General features: G+C 38.5%; 1 protein-coding gene across 2 annotated transcripts in view; it reads left to right on the top strand.

The window, feature by feature from the left end:
- Positions 1-23,867, top strand: part of grid1a (glutamate receptor, ionotropic, delta 1a) — a 227,203-nt gene extending 203,336 nt beyond the window's left edge. The window contains exons 11-18 of one of the 2 annotated variants that reach the window (XM_051419827.1): positions 1,309-1,506; positions 2,773-3,103; positions 5,654-5,792; positions 14,992-15,187; positions 17,606-17,772; positions 19,130-19,370; positions 21,747-21,885; positions 22,930-23,867. In XM_051419827.1, the coding sequence (XP_051275787.1) occupies positions 1,309-1,506; positions 2,773-3,103; positions 5,654-5,792; positions 14,992-15,187; positions 17,606-17,772; positions 19,130-19,370; positions 21,747-21,885; positions 22,930-23,342 (1,824 nt within the window). In that variant the 3' untranslated portion in view covers positions 23,343-23,867. The remainder of the gene's footprint in view (positions 1-1,308; positions 1,507-2,772; positions 3,104-5,653; positions 5,793-14,991; positions 15,188-17,605; positions 17,773-19,129; positions 19,371-21,746; positions 21,886-22,929) is intronic. The other variant, XM_051419836.1, reaches the window with a different exon arrangement.
- Positions 23,868-24,140: the final 273 nt, after the last annotated feature.

Raw genomic sequence — 24,140 nt, 5'->3', positions numbered from 1 at the left:
AAAAGCTTATTTGGTACCTGAGCTGAGGTAAATAAAATGTTTATTTAATTTAATAATCTACTGTAATATACAAAATCTAAATAAAGTCTTCTTTTCTAGTTTCTGCTGGGTTCAGTTAGGATAGAGAACCAACAAGGACAACACAGGATCTTGGAGAACTAGAACTCGTCTAATCTACTTTACACTGTTTGCTCACAGTTGCTGAGTTTTCTCTCTCCATCTCAACCTGTGGATGTAGAGGAACAGAAGGCCACTAAAAATCAACTCTACGTTGCAGCAGCTGTTCTTCCACTAACTCCACCAATTCTAGAAGACAAAGTAGCGACAGACTGATTAATCGATCGGACAATTAATCAGGCCAATTATCTAGCATTTGGAGATAATTGGAGTCAGCCAACGCAAACAAAAAATGTCTTCAGACACATCTGCAGGCTGCTTTTTCAGTGCTGCTCCTTGTGAGGGAGGTGGTGGGAAAAGTTGGTTTCGAGCTCTGTACTATAAATCTCATTCATCCTTCTTTTCTTTGTTTTTCATTATATTTCAGCCATTGGCAGCTCTGCTCACTATATATATTGGCATCAGCCATTGAAAAACCCATATCGGTCGACCGCTAAACTAAAATCACTCCCCTCCTCCTGCCCCTCAGTAACTTTTCCTCCCCCTCTCTTCGTTTTTCCTCTTCTTCACACATGATTTACTTACACCATATTTATTCACATAAGTTCTGCTCAGCTGTCCCCTGGCAGTGTCACTTAATCAAGTCATTTGCCTCTGCCCTCTTTAACATCCCCCCTTCTCTTCTCTGTCCCTCTCTCCCTGTCTTCTTTAGCTCTCTTTGCTCCTCCCTCACCCATTTAATTCTGCCCTGACACTTTCAACCCATAAAGAAGAACCACGGTGGGGTGCAATAAATTTAAAATGGCAATTTCAACGTTGATGAACCATAGTAGTTGCCATGGCGCCATGTGTTACAGGTCAACAGTTGCTGAGGAAACTATTTTATTAAGATGAAGTTTAACCTAGATCACCTTAGAAGCTCTTCATAAAGGTGTCACCCCAAAGTTCTTAAGATGACTGACTGTGTCCTCGTCTCAGTCGCCAATCTGGCCCCCGAGGAGATTATGGTGCATCTTGATAAATGACACGCCTGTGATTAAGTACACATACTCTACTCTTTTCCAGAGTTTAAGGGTAAATCGCGGGCTTAGAGACAAAACCCACACACATTCACATTTCTCAACATTATCACTGTCAGTCTGTCTTATCCAGAAACTCTTTTAACCAGTTGTACAAATTTCATTTAAACAGGAAGAGCCTTTTGTGATGGTGGCAGAGAATATTTTGGGCCAACCCAAGAGATACAAAGGTTTCTCGATTGATGTCCTGGACGCCCTGGCCAAGATCCTGGGTTTCAAATATGACATCTACCAAGTTGGAGATGGGAAGTACGGCTCAGCACTCCCTAATGGATCCTGGAATGGCATGATTGGAGAACTCATTGGCAAGGTTGATGTGTTTTGTTTTTTTATCTCAGTCAATCATGTTTAGATTTTACTCCAAATAATTTTTTCTGGGATTCGAGCCACATTGTCTTATTTTGAAATGGGAGCCCAATTATAAGGCTCAGTAAAGTGAGGAGATTAGATAAACAATGTATGGGCCAACAGCCTCTATCTGCAAATCGGTTTTCTCCAGTGGATCACATCACAGATTGATTGAACTTGGTCTGATTTCTGTTTTTTGGAGGGACACTGATAAAGTTTGAGAACTTTACAAAGGCTGTTACGGTTCATAAAGATGACTCATGTTTCTTTTGAGAATTTCAGACATTTTATTACTGTAAGGCACATGCAGTCTCACTGAACAATGTGGTGTTAAACACAACAAATCCTAATGTGATTACTGTCTCTAGTTCCAGCATGTGTTTACTGAAATGACTATTAGCGACTGATGTTTTCTGTTTAGAAGAAACAGACTTTATCAAACATGAGTTATGTTTCCTCAGACAAACCATATTACATTCATTGATAATTGATCATTTTCAGCATAAAATAGCCAGATAAATTGGGAGTGGAAATAATACAGACTCCTGAGTTCAAACCTCAATAAAGGTCTAATGATCTCCCTGGTTATTAGCTTCAAAGTCAACAATGTTCTGGGTAGATGACAGAATAGTTATATAAAGGAAAGGAAAAGTTTGGTTTAATAATGATGAAAGATCATTGTGTCAGAAAATGAAAAGGTTTTCTTCTTGTTAAGAGCACAGAGGTGCACAGAGAAATTATCTGTCTGAGTAGGGAGCCAAGAAATATGTGTATTTTAAAATAGAAAATGTGAACAGATGGTGGTTCTTAAAAGTAAGAAAAGTATTACCAGTTTTACCAAAATCAATAGGGTTTTTCTTATTGAGAATGAATATGCGCACACCAAATTTCCATAAAATTGTACCTTAGCAGATATGACCATTGTTTGGTCTGATGGTGTTTCTAGAGAAAAAGACACAGGGTTTCCACGTTAAATAATGATAGGTCACAAGAGGTCACAAGACACAAGAACAAAAGGTCACAGGGTCACCAAAAGTAGGTTTCTTTCTCTGGGGAGTATTTTAATTCAGACACAATTTTAAAAGGTTTCGAAACATGGAGGTCAGATGTCAGATTCTTTTTCAAGTTCTAACAACATAATACAGGCTTAAATCAATACTGCTGTGTTAAAAAGGCATGTTATTAAGTTAAGTTACTAAAATGAGAACATATGACTCTCCATCCACAGCGAGCTGACTTGGCCATATCAGCCATTACAATCACTCCGGAGCGTGAGAGTGTGGTGGATTTCAGCAAGCGCTACCTGGACTATTCAGTGGGAATCCTGATGCGCAAGTCAGAGGAAAAGATCAACATTTTCTCTTTGCTGGCACCATTTGACCTGGCAGTGTGGGCATGTATTGCCGCAGCCATCCCTGTGGTGGGCATCATGATCTTCCTGCTCAGGCGCATCCAGGCAGTGCGCTGCCAAAACAATGCAGGAGGCCATCCACCACCTTCCGTCTCCACTTCGCTTCAGAGCGCCATCTGGATTGTGTATGGTGCTTTTGTGCAACAAGGTTGGTCATATGTTTTGAGTCTAGCCTTCACAAGATGCAAGGGCAGCAGGTTCAAATTATGTATTTGTCATATAATGGAGGGCCAAGGCTAGGCATTCCACCCAATCATAGACCAACCTCTTGTCAACTTCACTGTTTCAAGGTATGTTATCTGAAAAGGTCAGGGTTGAATGAATAACCTGCCTGCTCTTGATCTTCAGTGGTACAGTTCTTAAAGGCCCAGTGTGTAACACTGAGGAGGACCTATTGACAAAAACTCTATATAATATTCGTAGGTATGTTTTCATTAGTATTAAATCACCTTAAAATAAGAATCATGTCTTTGTCACCTTCGAATGAGCTGTTTTTATCAACACAAAGAGTGTGTCCTCTTCCATGGAGGCCACCATGCAGAATTGCCATGTTTCTACAGTAGCCAAGAGTGGAAAACCAAACATTGGCTGTTGTTTATGCCTTTCATTTTTGCGGCGGTGTCTCCTACATGCTTGGAGTGATGTGAGGGGGTTGTAATCTGCAGTCTCACTGCTACATGTCACTTAACCCTACACACTGGCCCTTTAAATGTGAAAGCCTAAATCTAAGCAGAACAAAAGGGAAGAAAAAACACTAAAACTACTTCAAGGGATTAAGAATAGAAGATTAAAATAAAAAGTCCAATCAATGAAAATGCATATGTGGATGTCAGTATACAAGCAAGTGCTGATTCAGTTGTGAGTCAGTTTGAGGCACAACGCCCACCCTAGCATTTTTCTAAAGGTGCCCTTGTCAAGGAGAACATCCCATCTTTAGGTCTGGTGGAGATCCAGGTATGTCCAGTTTGGATAAATGACTACTTCAGCAACTGATGTTAAAGCCTGAACTGCATCTATCAAAGTCTGGCACACTGCCTTTGAGCCTTTTTTTAACCCGACACCCACTATATTTCAAGAGAAGCTAAATTCTATGTCTTTTTTCTGCTTCCATTTTTTTCTCTACATTTCTGGCTCACGTTCCAACGTTGCCATTTTTTGTTTCAGTCAAGTGGATTGCATTATTTCTTAGGATGACGTAGGTCACTTTGATGTGGATCTGACTGCTGGTGCAGTGTGCCATTGTCAGAGAGCATAAACTTGGCAACTGTATCCCCCCAATGATTTCATAATGATATACCAACACTTGGCTGTGTTTTGTTATATGTTCAATGCAGATTAAACTATCCACCCAGCGACACAATGACCGCCTTTTTTGCTGCAGTTTTCAAACATTCCTTTGTTCTATAATGAGGTCAGGGAGAGGTAGGAAATGATCAGAAACTGTCTAGGAGAACTGATGAAAATAACAGTGATTACTTACGATGAGAGATTTCAATCAATTTGTTTTAAAGATGAAAGAGACTGCACCGCAGTGGACAGTAAGATCCAGTAAAGTTTCATAATGCACATTTCACATTCAATGACCTTAAGAAATCAGTCAAAGCCATATGTAATAAAAATGACTGATGCCGGAGTGCTATGCATCTGACAAGGCCTTCAGTTTTTTTCCTAAGCTGTCCTAAGGGCGCAGCTGTGTTGATTGTGACACTTTCAGACAAATATGTTTTCATTACATTTCACACTCCTGAATCTTTCAGATGACATTTCTATGGCTTTACTCCTCAGAATTAGAATGTGTGCTGACATTTTTCTCATGCACCTCATAAGCTGTTGGATATTTGGAGAGAAAGAGTCAGTATGACAATGAAAAAGTGAAGATGGAAAAGCTAATGTGACGAACCAGTCTTTTCTCCTCAAAGAAAACAAGAAAGGGCAAAGGATTAAAGACATGAAGGAAATAATGTTAAAAAGACAGGATGAAGAATGAATATTAATGAGCACTATGCTCCTTGAAAAAAATGATGTGGGATGTGTAATAGAATATATATATATATATATAAAAGTGTGCAAGTAACATTACAGGGTAGATGGTTTTGAATACACTAAGCTCTTGGGAAAATAAGTGAGGGAAACTTACAGTAATTACACAAATTCATAATGTGCATATAGCAGACAGATCCAGTGTTACATGCAAATATGGGTATTATCTCAAAAGTGAGAGATTATCAGCTTTAACACAAATTAATAAGCATCCTTATATTATTGTTAACATGCATAAAGACTTGCATCCCTTTTTGATGATGGAGTATGACTACATTGTAGCATAACCAGATCAATTCACTTAATAGAAACACAGAAATGTTGGTGTCTGTTTTCTTGTCAAGTTGACTAATCTCCTAAAAGCTTGTTACATACTATCAAGATAAGAAGCCTTTATTTTCTTGGCTCTCTTATTATATAAACACTAACTGAAACAATACAATCAGTGACAAGACCCTGATTATTATAATAAAACGTTGGCATCATTGCATCGTACTCACTCCCTTCTACATCAGATGTATGACATATAAAATGTGTTGCTTAATGGAATTACAGTGCATATTATTTTTTGGTATTTACACTAGATTTGGGATAAAGGATAGCTGCATTATATCATGTGTAGTGATAAATAATGTGATGCTTTACAACACCTCCACAGGCAGTGACTCCATCCTGGGATCGGTGGCTCTGCGTATCGTCATGGGCAGCTGGTGGCTCTTCACCCTCATTGTGTGTTCGTCCTACACAGCAAACCTAGCTGCCTACCTCACCGTGTCACGTATGGACAATGCTGTTCGGTAAGGCACAATACTTTAATTTTCCATCACACTGGTGTAACTCAGATACACTTGATTCTCTTCTTGTGGAGTCTCTACTATTGCTGGTGCGATTTTTTTATGTTATGATTCTTATTTACTGTGAATAGTATGTTCTGTGAACAAAATGCACTGTTAAAGCTAGGGTAGGTAACATTGGAGAAACTAGGAAGAGACGGTAATGTTTTGACAGTATCCAACCGAAAAAAAAAAAAATAAATCTCACCCTCTCCCCTCAGATCTCCCTCCAAAGCCCAACACGCATGAACACATGAACGCAGTGCCTGACTACTGCTGGAGAGACAACTACCTCATGTCGTACATAATTCTACATACTACATAGTTGAGGAAAATAACAAATTCCCCCAGAACAAACCAGATAACTCCCTGTTACTCAGTTCACTCCATCATTGAAGAGACACACCAATGTTGACTCTGGTTTGATCTGTTGCTTTATTCAAACTTTTTGTTTTCTAGCCTTTTGTACTTCTATCTTTCTTTTCTTGCTTTGTTTAGCACTGCACACTGATGCAGGTGGAACTATACATTCTTGTGCAACTAGCTCAGTAGCTTAAGCAATACCTGCCTGGCCAGCATGTGGAAGACTCCAGTCATACACAATGAGTGCAGAGGTAGCTGATTCCTTAAACGTTGATTAAATATGTATCTGACACATTAAAACAACAGACGTAGCTTTCTCAATTTGATACACGTTATTTTTCACGAGATTCTGAACTCTGAAAGTCCTGAAATGATTGATGTGACATTAAGGAAAGTTTAACTGGAGTAAAGAGACTCCTGAAATTGAAGTGAAGCAATCTGCTTTGGAGTTGTTCGAACTACAGAAATTAAATTAATGCTTTGAGAAATAACCGATTTGTTACCATCACAGCAAATTTGTGATTTTATGTGTTCAGTATTTTCAATCAAAGTAACTGATCCATCTAAATATATAATACAAGGAGACTCTTTAAAAATACCAGTGTATTTTCTCAAATTTAAGAACATGAACAACCTTGATAAGAGTACTTCACCAGTTTTGCATTTTTCTTACCTGTTAAAACCTGGCACTCAAATTAAATTACCCACAATTCAACCCTCCCTCCATTTAGTCAGACATTTGGGTGTGTTATGTCTTTAGCAGCCAATGTAGACTCGAACTTCTAGCCTTAAGCAAAGATGAGGAGGGGGTTACAGAAGTCTGGTAACTCACTTCTTTCTAACTCCATACCCAAAGATATAGTTCACTTTCAAACTTGTAGTCTTAAGCCCCAACTGACGCCGACTCAAATTACATCACTTGAGGCAATTCATCAGATTTCATGCAGCTCCCTCTGAAACCATAGAAGACTTCATTCACCTTCATACGCATTTCCATATCTTAAGTAGTACTCCCCCAGACCTGTTAACAGACTTTGATTTCCTCTTTAAAGCTTCTGCATGCTTTCATGTAATCATTCTGCCTTGAATGAATCTGTGTGTATATATCTCTTGAGATATGTCTACTATAGTAAGGTATTTCTCATTGAAAACACATACAGACGTTTTGTTATTCTGTACACAGTGTGTGGTGTTTTTTGAGGTAACATACCGTATATTTTTCAATACTTTAACTATATCTGTGATCTCTCATCAGCTGCAATTGGTACGGAGTGTTTGGTTTGTCTGCTTGTCTGTAATTTTTGACCCGCTGCCTAACAACTAGCCTGTCCTCAGTCCAAATGCTATTTGTCAGTGAATCCAATTTGGTGTGCTGTCTCTCCCCAAAGAATGGGCAGAGAGGCATTTGATTGCATTGGGTCCGTCTTCTGTTGAACAAATAGCCACATGTGGACATGTGACGAGAGGGAGTGAATGCTAAGTAGCACACACACACCTGTGAAGAGACTGTGTGTGTGTGTGTGTGTGTGTGTGTGTGTGTGTGTGTGTGTGTGTGTGGCAATTGGCAATTGGCAATTACACTGTAAAAATTGTAATGTCAGTTTAAAATCTGAATCAAACGCAAATGATTGTATTTAAGTTAGAAGGTAGGGGAAAGAACACTGTGACCAAATTTTAAATTTTAACAATCCCGTGCTGCACCTGTTCCTACATTGCTGTTCTTAGTTGTAACTACTTTATGAAACTTTCATGAAATTAATTGTGCCAAATAGCTGTAGGAAATACATACCAAAACAAAATTATTCACCTACACTAAGCACACGCTGTGTTAGAGGAGAATGTAAGAACTGCATAGGAACTGCCTCCTATGATACAAAATGTTTTTACTTTAATAGCCTATAACAGTATAGCTTTCCTTATTGCGAGAAGAAGAGCAAATTATTGCAATTCCAAAATATGTTTATTGGTTACTTCAACCAGCATTGCAAGCTAAGGTAGGACAGAGGTTTCTTTTGCATTTAATCCCTCTCCTGACATGTATGTAAGATACCTCTTAAATTACCCGGCATCAGGTCTTACTTAGCAGCAGTGCATTCAAATGAACGCAGCAACTGATCAATTACATAATCTGTGCGAGTAAATACACTGCTAAAAATAAAACTTTCTGTGAACACATTTATGCACAATCTTTGGCTATAACTTGTTAGTAGTTAAGTCTGCCCTGTAACATCTGAACCAAGACAGAGACCAAAAAAAATGGCATTGGCATATTGAGGGACAAGTTAATTAACATTTTGGATGGATCAGATAATTTCTTTCCCCAAAAAAATTTAAACTGTGTATGCTGGGTGTTACATCTGACCGGCAAAGTGTTGGGAAGTGATTGCTTCTTTTTATTACAGAGACAGAAGAAATAACACCTCAGATCTAACCTCGAGATTGGGAGTTATTTGACTTAATGAAAAACTGGCCGTTCTTTTCAAACTTTCTTGTGGGTTTTTGCCTGTCCACTTACTGTTTCAACATCCTTAACGAGATAATGGGTCCTGCCATTGCCCACAATCAAAGTGGAAAATCTGTCTGGAATATCAATGATTGATTTTCTATTATTAAATTAATGTTAATCAAAAAGTGGGCATCTCTGGATTACCCCACAGTTTGCCTATATCTTCAGCTTTTTAAAATGAATCACTGTCCGTGGTTAGACGTTGTAGTTCTACAAACACTAATTGAGACCTCTAAGACCTGAGTTGTGCTTGACGTGCCTTTGCGTCATTTTCACAGATACACCTCAAGGTCAGCAAAAATGGAAATTTAGCCTTTTTCTGTCAGAACTGGAATGAAAGTCCTTTAAGGGTGGCAGCTGCTTTTGTACCATTCTTGAACCACTGGAGGTATATAAAGATACTAGATGGGAAATTTGCCCTGGGAAACAAACTATGTCTACATTTTTTCTCCCCTGCCCCAGGTGATGCTTAGTAACCATGCTTAGTTTGAAAGCATAGCTTACTAATATTAACTTTAGCAGTGGTAGAAGTGACGCTAGACTTATATAGACTTATGCAGGCTTTAGATGGAATCATTGCTCTGTAATTATCTCACATCTTACATCTAGCGGCTCAGCTGTTATTTTCCCTGTATGCAGTCTTTAGTCATGCATGAGCATACTTGTAAAATGAAAATTGCTTTCCAATATTACATGGCAAAGAAATCGACATTTTCCAGAAGACACTGAATCAGCTTTCCCCAAAAAACACGTTTCTCTTAACCTCTCAAACCTTGGAAAGATTCTGAGGAATATGACCTAATTGATAAAAAAAAATAGGTGCGAGGTGCAGTCCAGCTCCCTTCATTTTAAAGTCAACTTGTTTTTTTTATTCTTGGAGAAATTAACTTCCAAAAGTCAGTTACTGACACTGATACTGCCAAAAGGGTTTTTACTAGTGCCAAAAGAGACTATATGCACTTCTTTTATAGTATGTATGTGAGCATGCTTCCCATGGAGTGTGCACTTTGTGTGCCTGTGTGTTTCTGAATGTGCGTGCATGACACGTTAATTGGGGTTGTAAATGCAACGATTAATGAATTTGTTGGAAATAGCATGGTTTCTTAAGCCAACATTTACATATTTGAACATTTCTTTAAAGACTACACAGCTTTTTTCCCCTTTTGTTTGCTCTCTCTGTAAATAAGCCTCTACACAAATCCTACGCTTTAGGACACAGAGGTGAAACAATGTTCTTTTTTCCCACCACACTGCAAAGTAAAACTATTTTATGTTTCTCTCTTGAAGGAGTGAGAGAGGGAGCAAAACAGACAGAAAGTCAGATTTGTTTTATAATGTTTTTTTGTCCTTCAGGACAATATTAATAGTAATTGGGTGAACTCCTTGACTGAACTCTTTTGTTTTTAATGTTGTTTTAATTGTTGCTGCTTTGGCCAATTTTCACATTTATATAGATAAATATAACCATGACCAACTGTGCAGTCAGCCATTTAGCGGCTTTGATTTCAACAAGAACACCTTAATGGGCAATTAGTCACAAGCACACATAAGAAGAATAGAATATTCTTTACAATCATGTGCCTGTGTGGTAGTGCATTGCAAAGGGGGAGAGAACAATGTGTGTGTGAGGGGTCTTGGTTCTGCCATTATAGCTAATGAACAGGCTGGGTTGAACCTCTGTATTCACTAATCAAAGTATATGTTACAAAAGCAAACAAGAAAAAGTACTTAAAAAGGATGACAGATGTTCTTAGTACACTGTAAATAATTTTCCTGTAAAATAACAGTAAAGTGCTGGCAGCAGGGATGCCAGCAATATACCGTTTTTTTACGGTATTCATACTGTAAATTGACTTTACAGTAGTAGTCTGTAAACCAGAAATACAGTATATTTCTGTATTCAAACTGTTAAATGATTTTACAGTCTAATACAGTAAAAAAAAAAAAAAAAGGCAGCATATTTCTATGATTATTTGAAAATTACAATAATATTCTGTTTTACTTGTTACTATAACTTCTTAGTTTACTGTAGACAGACACAGTAGATAATACAATAACTCAATTTAGCAGTTTCCTAAAATATTAGTCTTAAATGCAATCAATATTAGAACTTCATTATTCTCAGGGCTATAGACAATTGCTTAAGCATTTTTGTGAATATTGTGCAAAATAAGCAATAAAAACTTAGAGAGAATCAAAATCATTTATTTCAAAAGGCAATATCAACATGAATAAGGAATACTGCTACTTTCAAAAAATGGAAAAAAAGAAAATAAACCCTGTTGGATGACGCTGAGAAGAGATTTCGAGTAGCAAACAGAAACAGTGTGATGCTTAGACTATGGCGATAAACTTAAATTCTTAAATTGCTTGTCAGAGCATAACCTGCTTGTCAGGGCATGACCTATAGCTCATTTTTTGGGCCAATGTCAATATTATTTAATATTGTCTTTAACACATAAGTTTGAACACTTGTTCGATAATACAATGGGTCATATAAAAAGACCAACACAACAAATACAGAGGAAATAAGAGTTTAACCTTTCCTGTGAGGTATGCTTATGTTCTTGCAAAAACCCATTTAAAATACAATCTCAGAATTTACTGCAATAAACTGCTGCCAGCAAAAATATACAACAGTAAGAGAATTTTGAAACACATAAAACTAAAAAATAGTCCTGTGAGTTGGATTAAAATTTCCTCAAAACTCAACTTAAAAGATTTACATTATGTAATCTGCAATGCATTTTCTGCTGTCTGTGAAAATGCAGAATATGCAGAATTGACAACATTTACAAATGTAAGAACATTTTGAAAAAGTGCATTAAGGCCATTTTGAAACTATTACAGTAGAGTTAGAACATTTTGATAATATGCATCAATAATATGGATCAAAAACAACATTTAGGGAAGAAACTGTAATAGGAACCTGTGCCAATGCAAGCTTGCGACTCGCAATTAACTTCTTAAAATAGTCCTGTGAGGTAGGTTTGTGTTTTTACATCTTAGTTCCGGTGGGAGTCTGGGTGGGTGTGAACGGCCCTGATTCAAATCTTGCGGATCCAGGAGAGATGACCATCAGTTTGTTAGTCGCTGTTCTTCTGTAGCATTATTCCAGTGTTGCCACTGTCAAACAATAACAAACAAATATTATACAATCAGGAATGTACAATATACCCTCCAAGCTAATGCTTATAAAGTTAATAATACCAGTTCTCTTGTGGCTTAATGTGGCAATGCCAGACTGTCAAAACAACACATGGACAAACCGAACTAGCTGAATTCCGTTAGCTCATTGTAAAACACACTTCAATAAAAGTCGACACAAACAAAATAAAACTCACCAAAACTATCTCTAGGCGATGTTGAAATAAATCGTTAACCACCGGGCAAGATATAATTATTCCAGTAGCCTAATGCTATTTTCCATCTGCCGATGTTGGCCTCTCGTTAACAGGTGCTGCTCCTCGGATGAAGACCAAGATTAAACAAAGAAAATAAGATTTTAATTAACTTACCGTTTAATTTTGTAGATGCAAGACCGGAATGATGGTGATGAAGACCTGTGATATGTAGCACATGTCCGCTAAATTGTGCGTCCTGCCGTCCTCTTCTGGAAAATTTCCAAAAAATACTGTAGTGTCCTGTAATTTAAAACATCAGCATACTGTTTACGGCCTCTGTCCTGTTGCTCCAAGTTAAGAAGCCCACAATGCATTGCTAACTACAGTACTACACTGTTAAACATGAAAACAGTATTTTAGTGTTGAAAACTGGCTGTAAATTTACAGCAATTGCTTACAGTGTACATATAGTCAAATCAAATATATCAAATAATCAAATAGTCATTGGCTGATATTATCACATCCGTGGTTCCATATATTCCGTATATTTTTTTGTACAATACAGGGGCTTTCAAGTCTTATTACTACGTATTTATTATATTCAGTCCAGCTGGTGGATCTAAATATTTATACTGTGGTATTTATCTCAAATCTATAGCCACTGTGGGTGCTTGTGTAGTTACATAAAAGTGAGAAAATTTTACTAGTTGCAATAAAGCTGAAGGGTTAATCTGACAGAATAAGCTACAGGCCATGCAATATGTAATCAGTTGTTTCTTACTCTCTCACCCCCACTAAAGAAAAAAAAAGAAAAAAACAACCACTGCTACACCATATAGGCCTCTAATTAAATGGCTGAATTAGTGCAATATCATCATCTGGAGATAAGCCATTCGATTTTCTCACTTTTTAGGGAATTGGTGAGAAGACACTCTTCGTTATATAAACATTCTGGTGCAACTCTAATATTGTGATTTTCTAAAGGAATGCAGCAAATACACAGAGCAGCATGTCGTACATATCAACCCAATACCAGTCAAGGAATTAGGTAATCTTCTGCGTAGATTGCCATTCAAATTACACTGGAAGCAAACTTTAATTACGAGGACATTGGCATTCCGCAAATATGATGCTGTACAAAATTGGCAATAATCTCCACATATAAAATACAGCTGCTGCAAGGAGACTCATTTCTTATTGCCCACATGGCATCTGCATAATAAGCATTTTAATCAGGAGAGACTAGTTCTCAGATATAAAGTATTGTTCATAAAAAGTAGATTAGAGTTTGGTGCAGACTCCATTAGGGGCTAATGCCCAATCATGGGAATGAACCCCATAATTGGTCAGCAACTTTACCTCCAAACCTGGTCATCATTACTGTGAATCTGGTTGGAACCATCTTGCTGAGTAAACTGTTGCCATGGACATCAGAAGCAGTATGCAAAATGCTACAGGTGCAGCTAATTTGCTCTATAAAGAGCACGCTGATTAGTGATTTGCTCCAATGTGCATAAGAGAAGGTGGTGGTAGATTGAGGCTTACAGATTGGATGAAGTAAGCAGGTGGGAGTCAAATTTTAAATAGAAAATTCTGTATATGAAAGAATATAAGAAAAGAGGTAATGAATGAAGGAGGAAATGAGTGTTGGAGTACATATACTGTGCAATAGAACCATAAATTCCCTATTTTGATGAAAGACATTCCTGTCGTGATGAACGAGCAGCCATAACATATTATATATATATATATATATATATATATAATGTTAAGCAGCCCCATACACATCAAACTGTGATGCACTGTGTGTTCTTACACCTTTCTATCAGAACCAACATTAACTTTTATAGCAGTTTGAGCTACAGGAGCTCGTCTGTTGGGTCGGACCAGGCGCCCATGACCCTGTCTCCAGTTCACCTTTTTTCCTTCTTTTGACCACTTTTGATAGGTACTGACCACTGCAGACCGGGAACACCCGACAAGAGCTGCAGTTTGAAGATGCTCTGACGCAGTCGTCTAGCCATCTCAAATCCTCACGCTGCCCATTTTTCCTGCTTCTAACACAAACTTTGAGGAAAAAGTGTTCACTTTCTGCCTAATATATCCCACTTACTGACAGGAGCCATGATAACCAGATAATTCAGTTAGTGCTCATAATGTTATGGCTGATCGGTGTATATATTAGCTGACTTAGCAGAAGATTGATCACTTTATGTATTGCTTTTACAATATCAAGTTATATATACTGTAATTGATGATTTTATCCACATTGTCCACTGTTAATAATTAAGTATGAAAAGAATACTCATACTATTTGTTGTGAAATGCACACAACTGTAATTCATAGAGGCAGAAGTTGGTTTTGTCCTGTGTTTGTGTATACAAAAGTGTTGCCTGAGTCAGTGATTTTTTTGCATCATATGTGTAGAAAAATAAATAGAGATGTGATCCAAATACAAACAAAAGCGATCCCCAGTACTGAAAATTAAAGCGCTGGATAAGAAACCTGATGGGCTCTCAAACTGATGTCTCATAAAAGATTAGTACAAGAAAAAAAGCTGTTTAAGTTTAAATAGATTATATATATATCTTTTAAAAAATAATAACCGACTGCTTAATAAACACACCAAATGTTGATTATTAATTTAAAACTCAAGAACTAAATCTCTACTATTATGTATCTGACTATAGCTCACATTTAAAAAGGGGGAGGGGAAATGGTTAATTTGCCCTTTAATATCCTCTGCAGATGCATCAGTTTTTGTATGTATGTTCTTCCAAAATAGCCATATTATCATAGTTCTTTACATGAGACAAACTGAAATGTTCTCCTGTAAAGGCTTAGTCAAAGAAAATCATTGTCACTTTGAATTTTTTATTTTTGTTTTTCCAATCACAGTCTTCTATCAAATCTAGTAAAACCAACTCTCTAATGTGACCCTGACTATAGGTCGTTCCAGGACCTGTCCAAGCAGGTGGACCTGGTTTATGGGACAGTCAGGGACTCGGCCGTGTACGATTATTTCCAGGCCAAAGGCACCAACCCTCTGGAGCAGGACAACACATTCGCTGAACTCTGGAAGACCATCAACAAGAACAAAGGCTTTGAGAACTCTGTCTCCAGCCCGTCAGAGGGAATCAAGAAGGTGAGTATTTATCTTGGAATTCATAAATAAAACGTTGTCAGAACATTTTTAACTCATGTTGCCTGTTGTTGGACACCTATAGGCATAATGCTGTTCCTGGGGAAACCAAACAAAATTTTAGATTCTTTAAACAGCAACATTCAGCAAACACAGGGACCATACAATATGAAAAGTCATTGTACTAAACAGTCAGATTGTACTAAACAATAAACACACGTAAATGAATTATATGAACAGATAATATAGTTAAATCTTTAGTTTAGAGAGAATACTGAGAGACATTAGCTCAGCCTTGATGATAATTAACTGTACCTTTTACTGTCACACAGCCAGGTAAGTTAGTTCAGTAATTACAGTGCCTGATTCATAGAGGCCTGAAAGTAAAGTACATTTTTTAATCTAGTGAATAGTAAGGGCTTTTTAATTATTCTCTGAAACTGTGCTACTGAATTAATATTTTATGCATCCCCTCCTCTTTAAATTTGCATTTAACACATAAACAAGCACTAACACTCACTTATAAACAACACATGGAGGAATAATCTATAATATGACAAATTACAGTGGAGTTTAACATATGCACTTTGTCATTAAACTGCTTTATTATTTGTGCAGCTACTTGCATTCAGTGTATCAGACCAGTTGGCATTACACAGATAACATACAGCAATGGAAAACAACAATTCTTTAAAACAACTCCAAACTTATTTGATGAGAAGAAGCCATTTTATTCAGTTATTTCTCAAACTACTGCCTCATGCTAGACTTAAGTTATATACTTTGATGTCAATGTGATATCTCCAGTGTATGTTTATTTATTAAAGGTTAGTGAACTTGAGAGCCCTGTGCAGTCCTAAGGAAATGTGAAGTGAAAAGGCTGTATTTGTTGAGAGTACAGTCTTAGTCTGGAAGACATCGGACGTAAAGACACCACAGAGAGCAAAGCGAAAGTGTGTGTAACCAAAAACAAACCAAACTCCAGAAGGATTTCCCACAGATCTTCAGCTGTGGTTGTTCTACATATTCTCCACAGTGTGCGCTTGAGGCTACAGCACATGATCGCGTCTCTGAAAATGTGTCACACGCAGTGGAGTGCAAAGCTAGACAAAACAGGAATGCAACTATTTTGATCATCTTTGCAAAGAGAGCTAATGCTGTGAATGCTATTCAGTTTACTCTAATGAGTGGGCAAAAATGTTTATGCTAATTTTTCTGCAAATATTTATCTACTCATTACATTTTCCCTTTGAAAAGTCTTCCTGTGCACCACTCTTCCACCAACACAGGCACGTGTTCAAGGAGTAAAAATTTCAAACAGACTGTTATAGTTCATCCCTAACTTCATGCGGAAATGGTATGTTGATAATATGCATGCACAGATACCACTTTTTCTCAGACAACATCCAAGTACTTACGTTTGGGTACTTGCTGATACTAGGGATGTCACAAGAACCAATACTTCGGTACCGAGTCAATACCAAAATTTTGACAACTTGACGGTACCGTTTCTTCTACAGTAACGTTTTTCTAGGTACCGAGGATTCCCCAACAGTATCTCTGTTGTAAAAATCAAACTAGTCTAGCACAATAACCCAATGTCAGTGCTTCACTGTGAATAGCTAGTTAGCTAGCAGCCACAAGTCATTGTCATTTATCCGCTGATAAAATCTGAGAGAAAACTCAATCAGTCATCCGATTGATCATCTGATCTAATCTTGTCTCTAATAATAAAAATAAAACAGAACAAGAAATGACATTAGATTAACATAAAATCAATACAACAAAAGATTATATAAATATTAATTATATACATATACACCCAGGAAATAATTCGGTAGTGCATTTTTTGAATGTGTGGGAATGTAAACAGCAGCAACAAGATAATGATGATTATATGGTTTCACCTTCACATAAAAAGTTGACAGCGTTAGAGCACCAAGCATCATCTATGTAAACACAGAGTCTGCCTCCTGTCTTGCACTGCGTAATTTCAGAATCGGCTATATAGAGCTTTATTGATCCGATCCGATCTTTGGTTTTACGTCAGCTGTCATACAGCTGTTGGTTACTCACAAAGCTTTCATGTAAGGTGCAGCCATCATCAGCTATCTAGCCATTTCTTTCTTCCACTCTGAGCTGTGTGTGTGTGTGTGTGTGTGTGTGTGGGTGAGAGAGAGAGAGAGAGCCCACACTCAACACACCACTGCAAGAGCAACAAAAGTCCCCCCAACAAAAAGCCAGACTTGGTATCGGCAGATGTTTGATAATAAATGACTCGGATCATGGGCTAAAAAAAACTTGATTGGGACATCCTTAGTTCAAAAACATAATTGATGTATTTATCCTGTGTGTGTCTGTGTCTTGTGTTTGTGTGCGTGTGTGTGTGTGTGTTGTGTGAACTTTTGCTGAACTATCCAGACAAAGCGAGAGTCATATGCCTTTCTGTGGGACATGGCGGTGGTAGAGTACGCTGCTCTGACAGATGACGACTGCACACTGACTGTAGCAGGAAACAGCATGAGCACCAGAGGCTACGGCATGGCCCTGCAGCACGGAAGTCCTTATAGAGACCTCTTCTCTCAGAAGTACGTACATTGGTATATATTTTATACTGTGATGTCGCCTGCATTTTTCTCTTCTAAACAAGTTTGACTAACCCGAAGGTTAGTTCACGATGTGAATGATCGTCTGAATGCTCGTATTTTTTTTGCCTCACTTTTTTAGCAAGGTTTCCACATCTCAGCAATTACTTTGGTGAGTGCAACGTTATTAAAGCGTCAGAACAGATGGCTGGAGATTGAAATAATGAAAGACAGGGATAAAACCCAGGTTGGAATAAACCGAAGTTATAGTATTAACGTTGACTGATCTAGATACAATTAAAAGTGTTTCAACATGAACATATTTCACAGTTTCTCTTGAAGAGGCTGCCCTTTGCGTTTGTTTCTCCCAGACACAAGACAGAACATATGCTGAAAATATATATTTTTCAGTGCAGTATTTACAAGATTAATAGGAGTGAATTTCATATGAGGACAGCAAACTTTCTCCTCCATGTAAAATACAAAGTCAGCGCCAAATGTCATTTGAAATTGGTCACCTTGTAAACTACAATGCATCTGTGAAAGATCTTAAATACATGATTTGCAGAACAAATGGTGAATATTTAAAAAGGCATCTGGGATTGATGTGTATAAATGTCAAAGGCTTTGGCAGCTGTGTGTACACAGTGTGCAGGCTTGTGCACAAACACATACGAGCCAGTCACCATTGAAGAGCTTGAATAATGACTGTGCAGAAAGCTAACCTCTCCGATGGGACAGATTCACTGTCTCGCCTCTGCTTGTACTCAGCCGTCATCATTCTCCTCCACAACATCCATCTATTCCTCCCTGTACGCTAACTAATGGGCTGAATGTTGTATTTGATCATCGTTGTTTCCACGCTCATACAATTTGATATGAAGCCAATTAATCTTGAAGCTGCGATTGTTTTTCTTTGCCTTGTTTATATAAAAGTGTTCCTTTAGCTCTTGTTATCAGTTAGAAATTGTTTCAACAATACAAACAATATCTTACAGTCTGCTGCTGTGCAAACTGCAGCCCTTAATAGCATTTTACTGACTGCAGGTCTTTAATGAGCAATTAATGTTAATGCAGTACATTAACCGAACGGTTTTTTTTTGTTTGTTCATTAGTTTTACTTCATGAACTACACAGTATCATCATGTAATTACAGTAATTCAGAGCCCTCTCATATTGATTCTCTTATTCTGTCTATGACAATTATTTAATTTTCCATTCTCCACTCAGTTGTTGTAATTTGATTAGCCAGCATTTAACACAGTCTGAATCAATGCTATTGAAGGATTTGTCTTGTAGTGTTATTACATGAAACTGTGCACCTTCTGTGAGTGAAAAACTTTGTCTTTCTCTTTCACAGGATATTGGAACTTCAGGAAAAAGGTGACCTGGACATCCTAAAGCAGAAATGGTGGCCAATGAAAGGCCGCTGTGACCTGCAGAGCCACGCAGACGCCCAGCCAGAGGGACGGGCGCTGCGTCTCCACAGCTTTGCCGGCGTCTTCTGCATCCTGGCTGCCGGGCTGCTGCTGGCCCTCCTGGTGGCCGCCCTGGAGACCTGGTGGAACAGCAACCCCTGCCGGAGAGAGCAGCCCAAAGAGGTGACCACTGACAACTCGTCGGGCCAGGGCCCAGTCCCAAGCCTGCTAACCCAGAACCGGGCCATGGTGGCCTCCACGGGTCCCCCTGCCCCACCAAGGCCCCGGTCGAGACCCAGACCCCCGGGCCCCCCGGTCCTGCCCAGAGATGCCACTGCCACACTCTACTTTATGGATCCAGCAGGCGCTGACGCCAGCCCCGATTTAGTAGAGCTGCAGTACACCCAGTTATAATAGGTGTGCCCCTGATGATAGTCCAGACATCATGTGATCAATCTACTCATTCCTTCTCATGTTGGGAGAGAGGTTGGGGTGCTTTGTTAGGGACTTCTGAGGCTTCTCTCTCATACAACATGTACAAATTATGAATTGCCTACATTTTGGCCTGAACAAAGAATCAGAGTCACAGGTGTTCATGTGAGAGAACCGCAGCTGGAAGGATAAAAGTAAATATAACGTTATTTACAAATTCAAAACCACACACTGAAAATTGTACTTCTGAGACAATGAGTGCTTCAGTTGTACAATAGCTCTCTTTAGCTAATCCATTCAAGTCTTAATGCTTTAGAGCTCTGACTTCATCTCGCTGCTGTCGACTGGGCAGCCCCTCTGCATGAGGCGTCCAGACAAATAAGGCTTGACATGGATCCCTAAACTAAAGTGTGAGCAAAAGCAGATAGCAAAGAATCCGAGCCATGACCTGCCTGTTTTACTTGACAGTCCAACAAATCCAATAAAAACCACTGGCTGAGGACACCCATTTAAAGACCCAGTCCTGTCCTGAAAAAACACACAGTAAATCAAACTCCACTCATGTCGATTTTTGGTGCACATGAGAGTTTGACTTACTGCTGTTTATTTCTATTTCAGTCTTTGTGTGCAGCCGCTCTCATAATAACCACATACGACATGTGAGATTCACAACAGAGAAACATCACTGTCTTATTATTTAAAGCAGATAAGAAGTGTTTGAGTATATTCATGGTTGTGTGTCATTATTATCGTGTTTGTAGACATGTCTTGAAGCAATTTTCCACCCAAAATCTTTTGAGCATTAAACAATCACCCTCTGTCAGTTTGAAGCAAAACTGTGAAAGGTTACTGCTGTCCGTCTGTATTCTCAATGCCGAAAGACAATTATTAGTTGATGAAAAGAAAATAATAATAATTGCTTAAAAGAGATAAGAGCAGAAATAATTGACAAAAAATTATTTGGCAACAATTTTGATAATCTTGGAGCTGTTAGAGCGGTTTAATCAAGCAAAAACAGCAGCCTTTCAAATGCTGCTTTTCTGTAAATGGAATAACTTTGTATTTGGGACTCTTTATTGGACAAAACAACATTTGAACATAGGATTTTGACATTTTATAATCGAATAATCAAAAAAAATGTCAGTTGCAAACCTAAAATAGAATAATTTAAGTAATTAAGCAGAAATTGCAGTCTCTTAAAATCCACATTTTTAAAGCTTGAACAAAAGGAGGTGCAGTTTTTCTCAGTTTATGTCATTGTTTAATTGAATACCTTTCAATTACACAATAACAAAATAAATTTGAATTCGAGCTGACCACAACAGCTGCTTTAAACTTTTTACAGCTACCTTTCAAGCCTGCAGGGAGCAAGTGTTTCATATTCAAAAGATTTGGGTGGATTATTTATTTAAATTGCTCTAAGCATCGCCGACAGCATGAAAGCACAAATATACAGTATGTGGACATTATGACAGCAACAACAACCAAACCCACCGCAAGCCTGAACACAGTAGCCATTTAAAGAAATAGTTCGGCTTTTGAGAAATAGCCTTATTTGCTTTCTTGTGAGGAGATAGAATGGAAGATTGATACCACTCACAACTGCCCTGTTAAATAAGAAGCCATATCCAGAAGATGGTTAGCTTAGCTAAGCATAGCAAGCAGGGGGGAACAGCAAGCCCTCCTTGTTTTAAATACTTCTATGGAGTGTCTCTGCTAGTTGCCTGGCAACCTCACAGTGGCAACAATAAATGTACAGTATCACCTTGTGTTTTCATGTATACAGGTTTGTAACAAAGAACATGATATTTTCTAACAGTTGTTCATCTTTTGTACTGATGATTTAACCAGCAGAGTTTTTATGCCCAATAAGCTGAGGAAGTGCTCCCGTTGCCAGTCGCCTAACATTTTCTCTAGAGAAACAGCCTCTCAGCTCTATACTTAACACACAGGCATGAGTGGTACAGATTTTCTTACCCAATTTTCAGCAAGAAAGCGAATAAGAGTATTCTCAAAGTGTTGAGTTATTCCTTTTATTACCTAACTAGTAACTAATTGCAATTATATGTCAATGTCCGGATACAACTGGGACCATCTTGGTTATGTATCGTTTTCTATGATCTTCAGCAGGTGACTAAGGATTACGGTCTGGAAAGGGTTTCTGGTCCATTGACATATAATGACATAAGCGCTTCACCAGAAGGGAGGCGGGACATATGGACAGACAGACAGAGAAACTGGGAGGAGGCCGAGGCTCTTGACACAGGTCAGGAGAGAGGCCTGACTGTACTGGATGGTCATTGGCTGTGTCAGGGCGAAGGGGCGGGGCATGGGGCCGGGCAGGGGTAGACTGTAGTTGTTTCATCTGTCATCTCACCCCATGGTCTCTCCTGTTATGTGGCTTTTTTGTTCTGTGTGTCTTCAGTGTGGCTCGACTTACATGGGTGCATGATGATGAAAATATTGTTGTACGGAGGGCAGGGTGCAGCCAAAATGTATCTGATAAATAATCGAATGCTCTCATTTGGCTTCTCCCTCTCCTCCTCGCATATTTGTGTTATCTCATTGAAAAAAAAAAGGAATATTCTAAAAGATTCTTCAGTTAAGTAGCATTAACTACTTTGTCTTCATTCAAATTGTATTGCCTCACAAAGTGTGATTCATCAGATTTGTGCAACCATTGGAGCCTGTCTTGTTAACAGCTGATGCTCTTCATGCAAGAGTCACCCACTGTAGATGTGTGGTCACCTAATTGTGGAGAAAATTTAAACACTTCTGCATGAAGAGACATCTTCGTTTAAGTTCATTTCAGAAGTGGAGACATTACCTTTTACGAGCCCATATTTTAGATTTAGTGTTTTAAGGTAATGTCTCTCTTGATGTTGGCTGCTTGAAAAAAAAATTCCAGCATATTATTTTATATATTTGGGTCTCCTGAATAAAGCTGAAATAACCAAGTGCATTATTTCAGTATCCTCAAGTGAACATTAATAGCTGTCCATTAAACTAGCTGTCCATTAAACTTGCTCTAACTGAATAGTAATATAGTAGACTGCAATGCATGTAAACTGGCCATGATGGTGATGATGAAACAACCGTTGTAACCTGTCTCTCTCTATCTCCATCCCATTCTTTCTTTTAACCTCTTAACCCCCCTTCACTGCACATTCATTTTCACTTTTATTCTTTATCACGGTCATCCTTAATTATATTCATGCCCTCCCTTCCATTAAAACCTCTATTCACCATCCTTTCTCCTGGCTTCTTTTATTCCATACACTCTCTATGGCTTCTTTCCATCTATCTACAGGACAAAGAGGTGAACCTGGAACAGGTTCACCAGCGTTTGAACAGCCTCCTGGACGACGACTTGGCCCACAAGCAGCTGCCAGGCCAGTCTATCGAGATCTCTGCCCTGGACATTGGCAGCATGCAGCCCAGCCAGTCCCTAGAGGCCTTGTCTGCTCGGGACTACCCAGTCCATCGGGGGCCGCCACGGCTCTCTGTGACCACCTTCCTCCAGGAGGGTCATGGGGCAGGAAGGACACTGGGCGCGGCCACTGGCAGGACCTTGCCCCTGCCCCTCAGCAGTGCCACCATGCCCTCTATCCGCTGCAAACACAGGGCGCCCAATGGGGGTCTCTTCCGGCAGAGCCCAGTCAAGACACCCATGCCAATGTCCTACCAACCAGTGCCAGGAGGACCCATCCCAAAACCCAGTGAGCCCAGCCATGGGACATCCATCTGAGCACGCTGAACATTCACAGACACTCGAGCTCAAACAGAATAGCGGAGAGCTAAACTGAGTGCTAACAGTGTGAAGAGATATAAATAAAACACTAAAAAAGGATTTTTATTACCAGTGATGAAGAGTCAGTGGGATGACACATGACAAGACACTGAGACTTTAATGTACATATTTGTAAGTACAAAGAGAGAGAGAGAGAAGCAACATTAAAAAGTGTATTTTGAATATTCTCAACAGTTGAGTTTAAAAAACATAAAAGTGTTAAAAAAAAAATGACTGTTTTGAATGGCTTTGTAAATTTTGTTCTAAATGAATAAAGGTGACAATTCTTTGTGGTTGTTTTCTAAGTGCCAAGTTCAAAGATGTTTTCTTTCAGATCAACATTAAATGAATGTACTGTGAGAATTCATGATAAAAATACATTTCACACTTCAAAGACACTGGAAGAATTGATTTGTTTCATATGAGAAAAAATAAAAAGTATAATACAAAAACACTGAGACGTGTGCTTGAAAACATATTTAGCATATCAGTGCCGTGCTGTCAGCATGTATCTGTGTGACTGGGATCAGTCATAAAATGGTGTTTTAGAGCGCAAGAGGGAAATGAAAGCCTGAAATGTTTTCTCAGCACTACAATTAGTGCAATAAATTATGGCTCATTATTTTTTTATGCTTCATTAAAAAAAAAAAAAAAAGAAGTAAATTGATATTTTAAATATTAAGAAAACTGTTAAAATTTGATTTGATTTTGTTGTTTTTTAGTTTGCTGAG

The sequence above is a fragment of the Dicentrarchus labrax genome, unplaced genomic scaffold (genome assembly GCF_905237075.1).
Source record: "Dicentrarchus labrax unplaced genomic scaffold, dlabrax2021, whole genome shotgun sequence".
NCBI classification, from domain to species: Eukaryota; Metazoa; Chordata; class Actinopteri; family Moronidae; genus Dicentrarchus; species Dicentrarchus labrax.
This window is presented reverse-complemented; position numbering and strand designations above follow the sequence as displayed.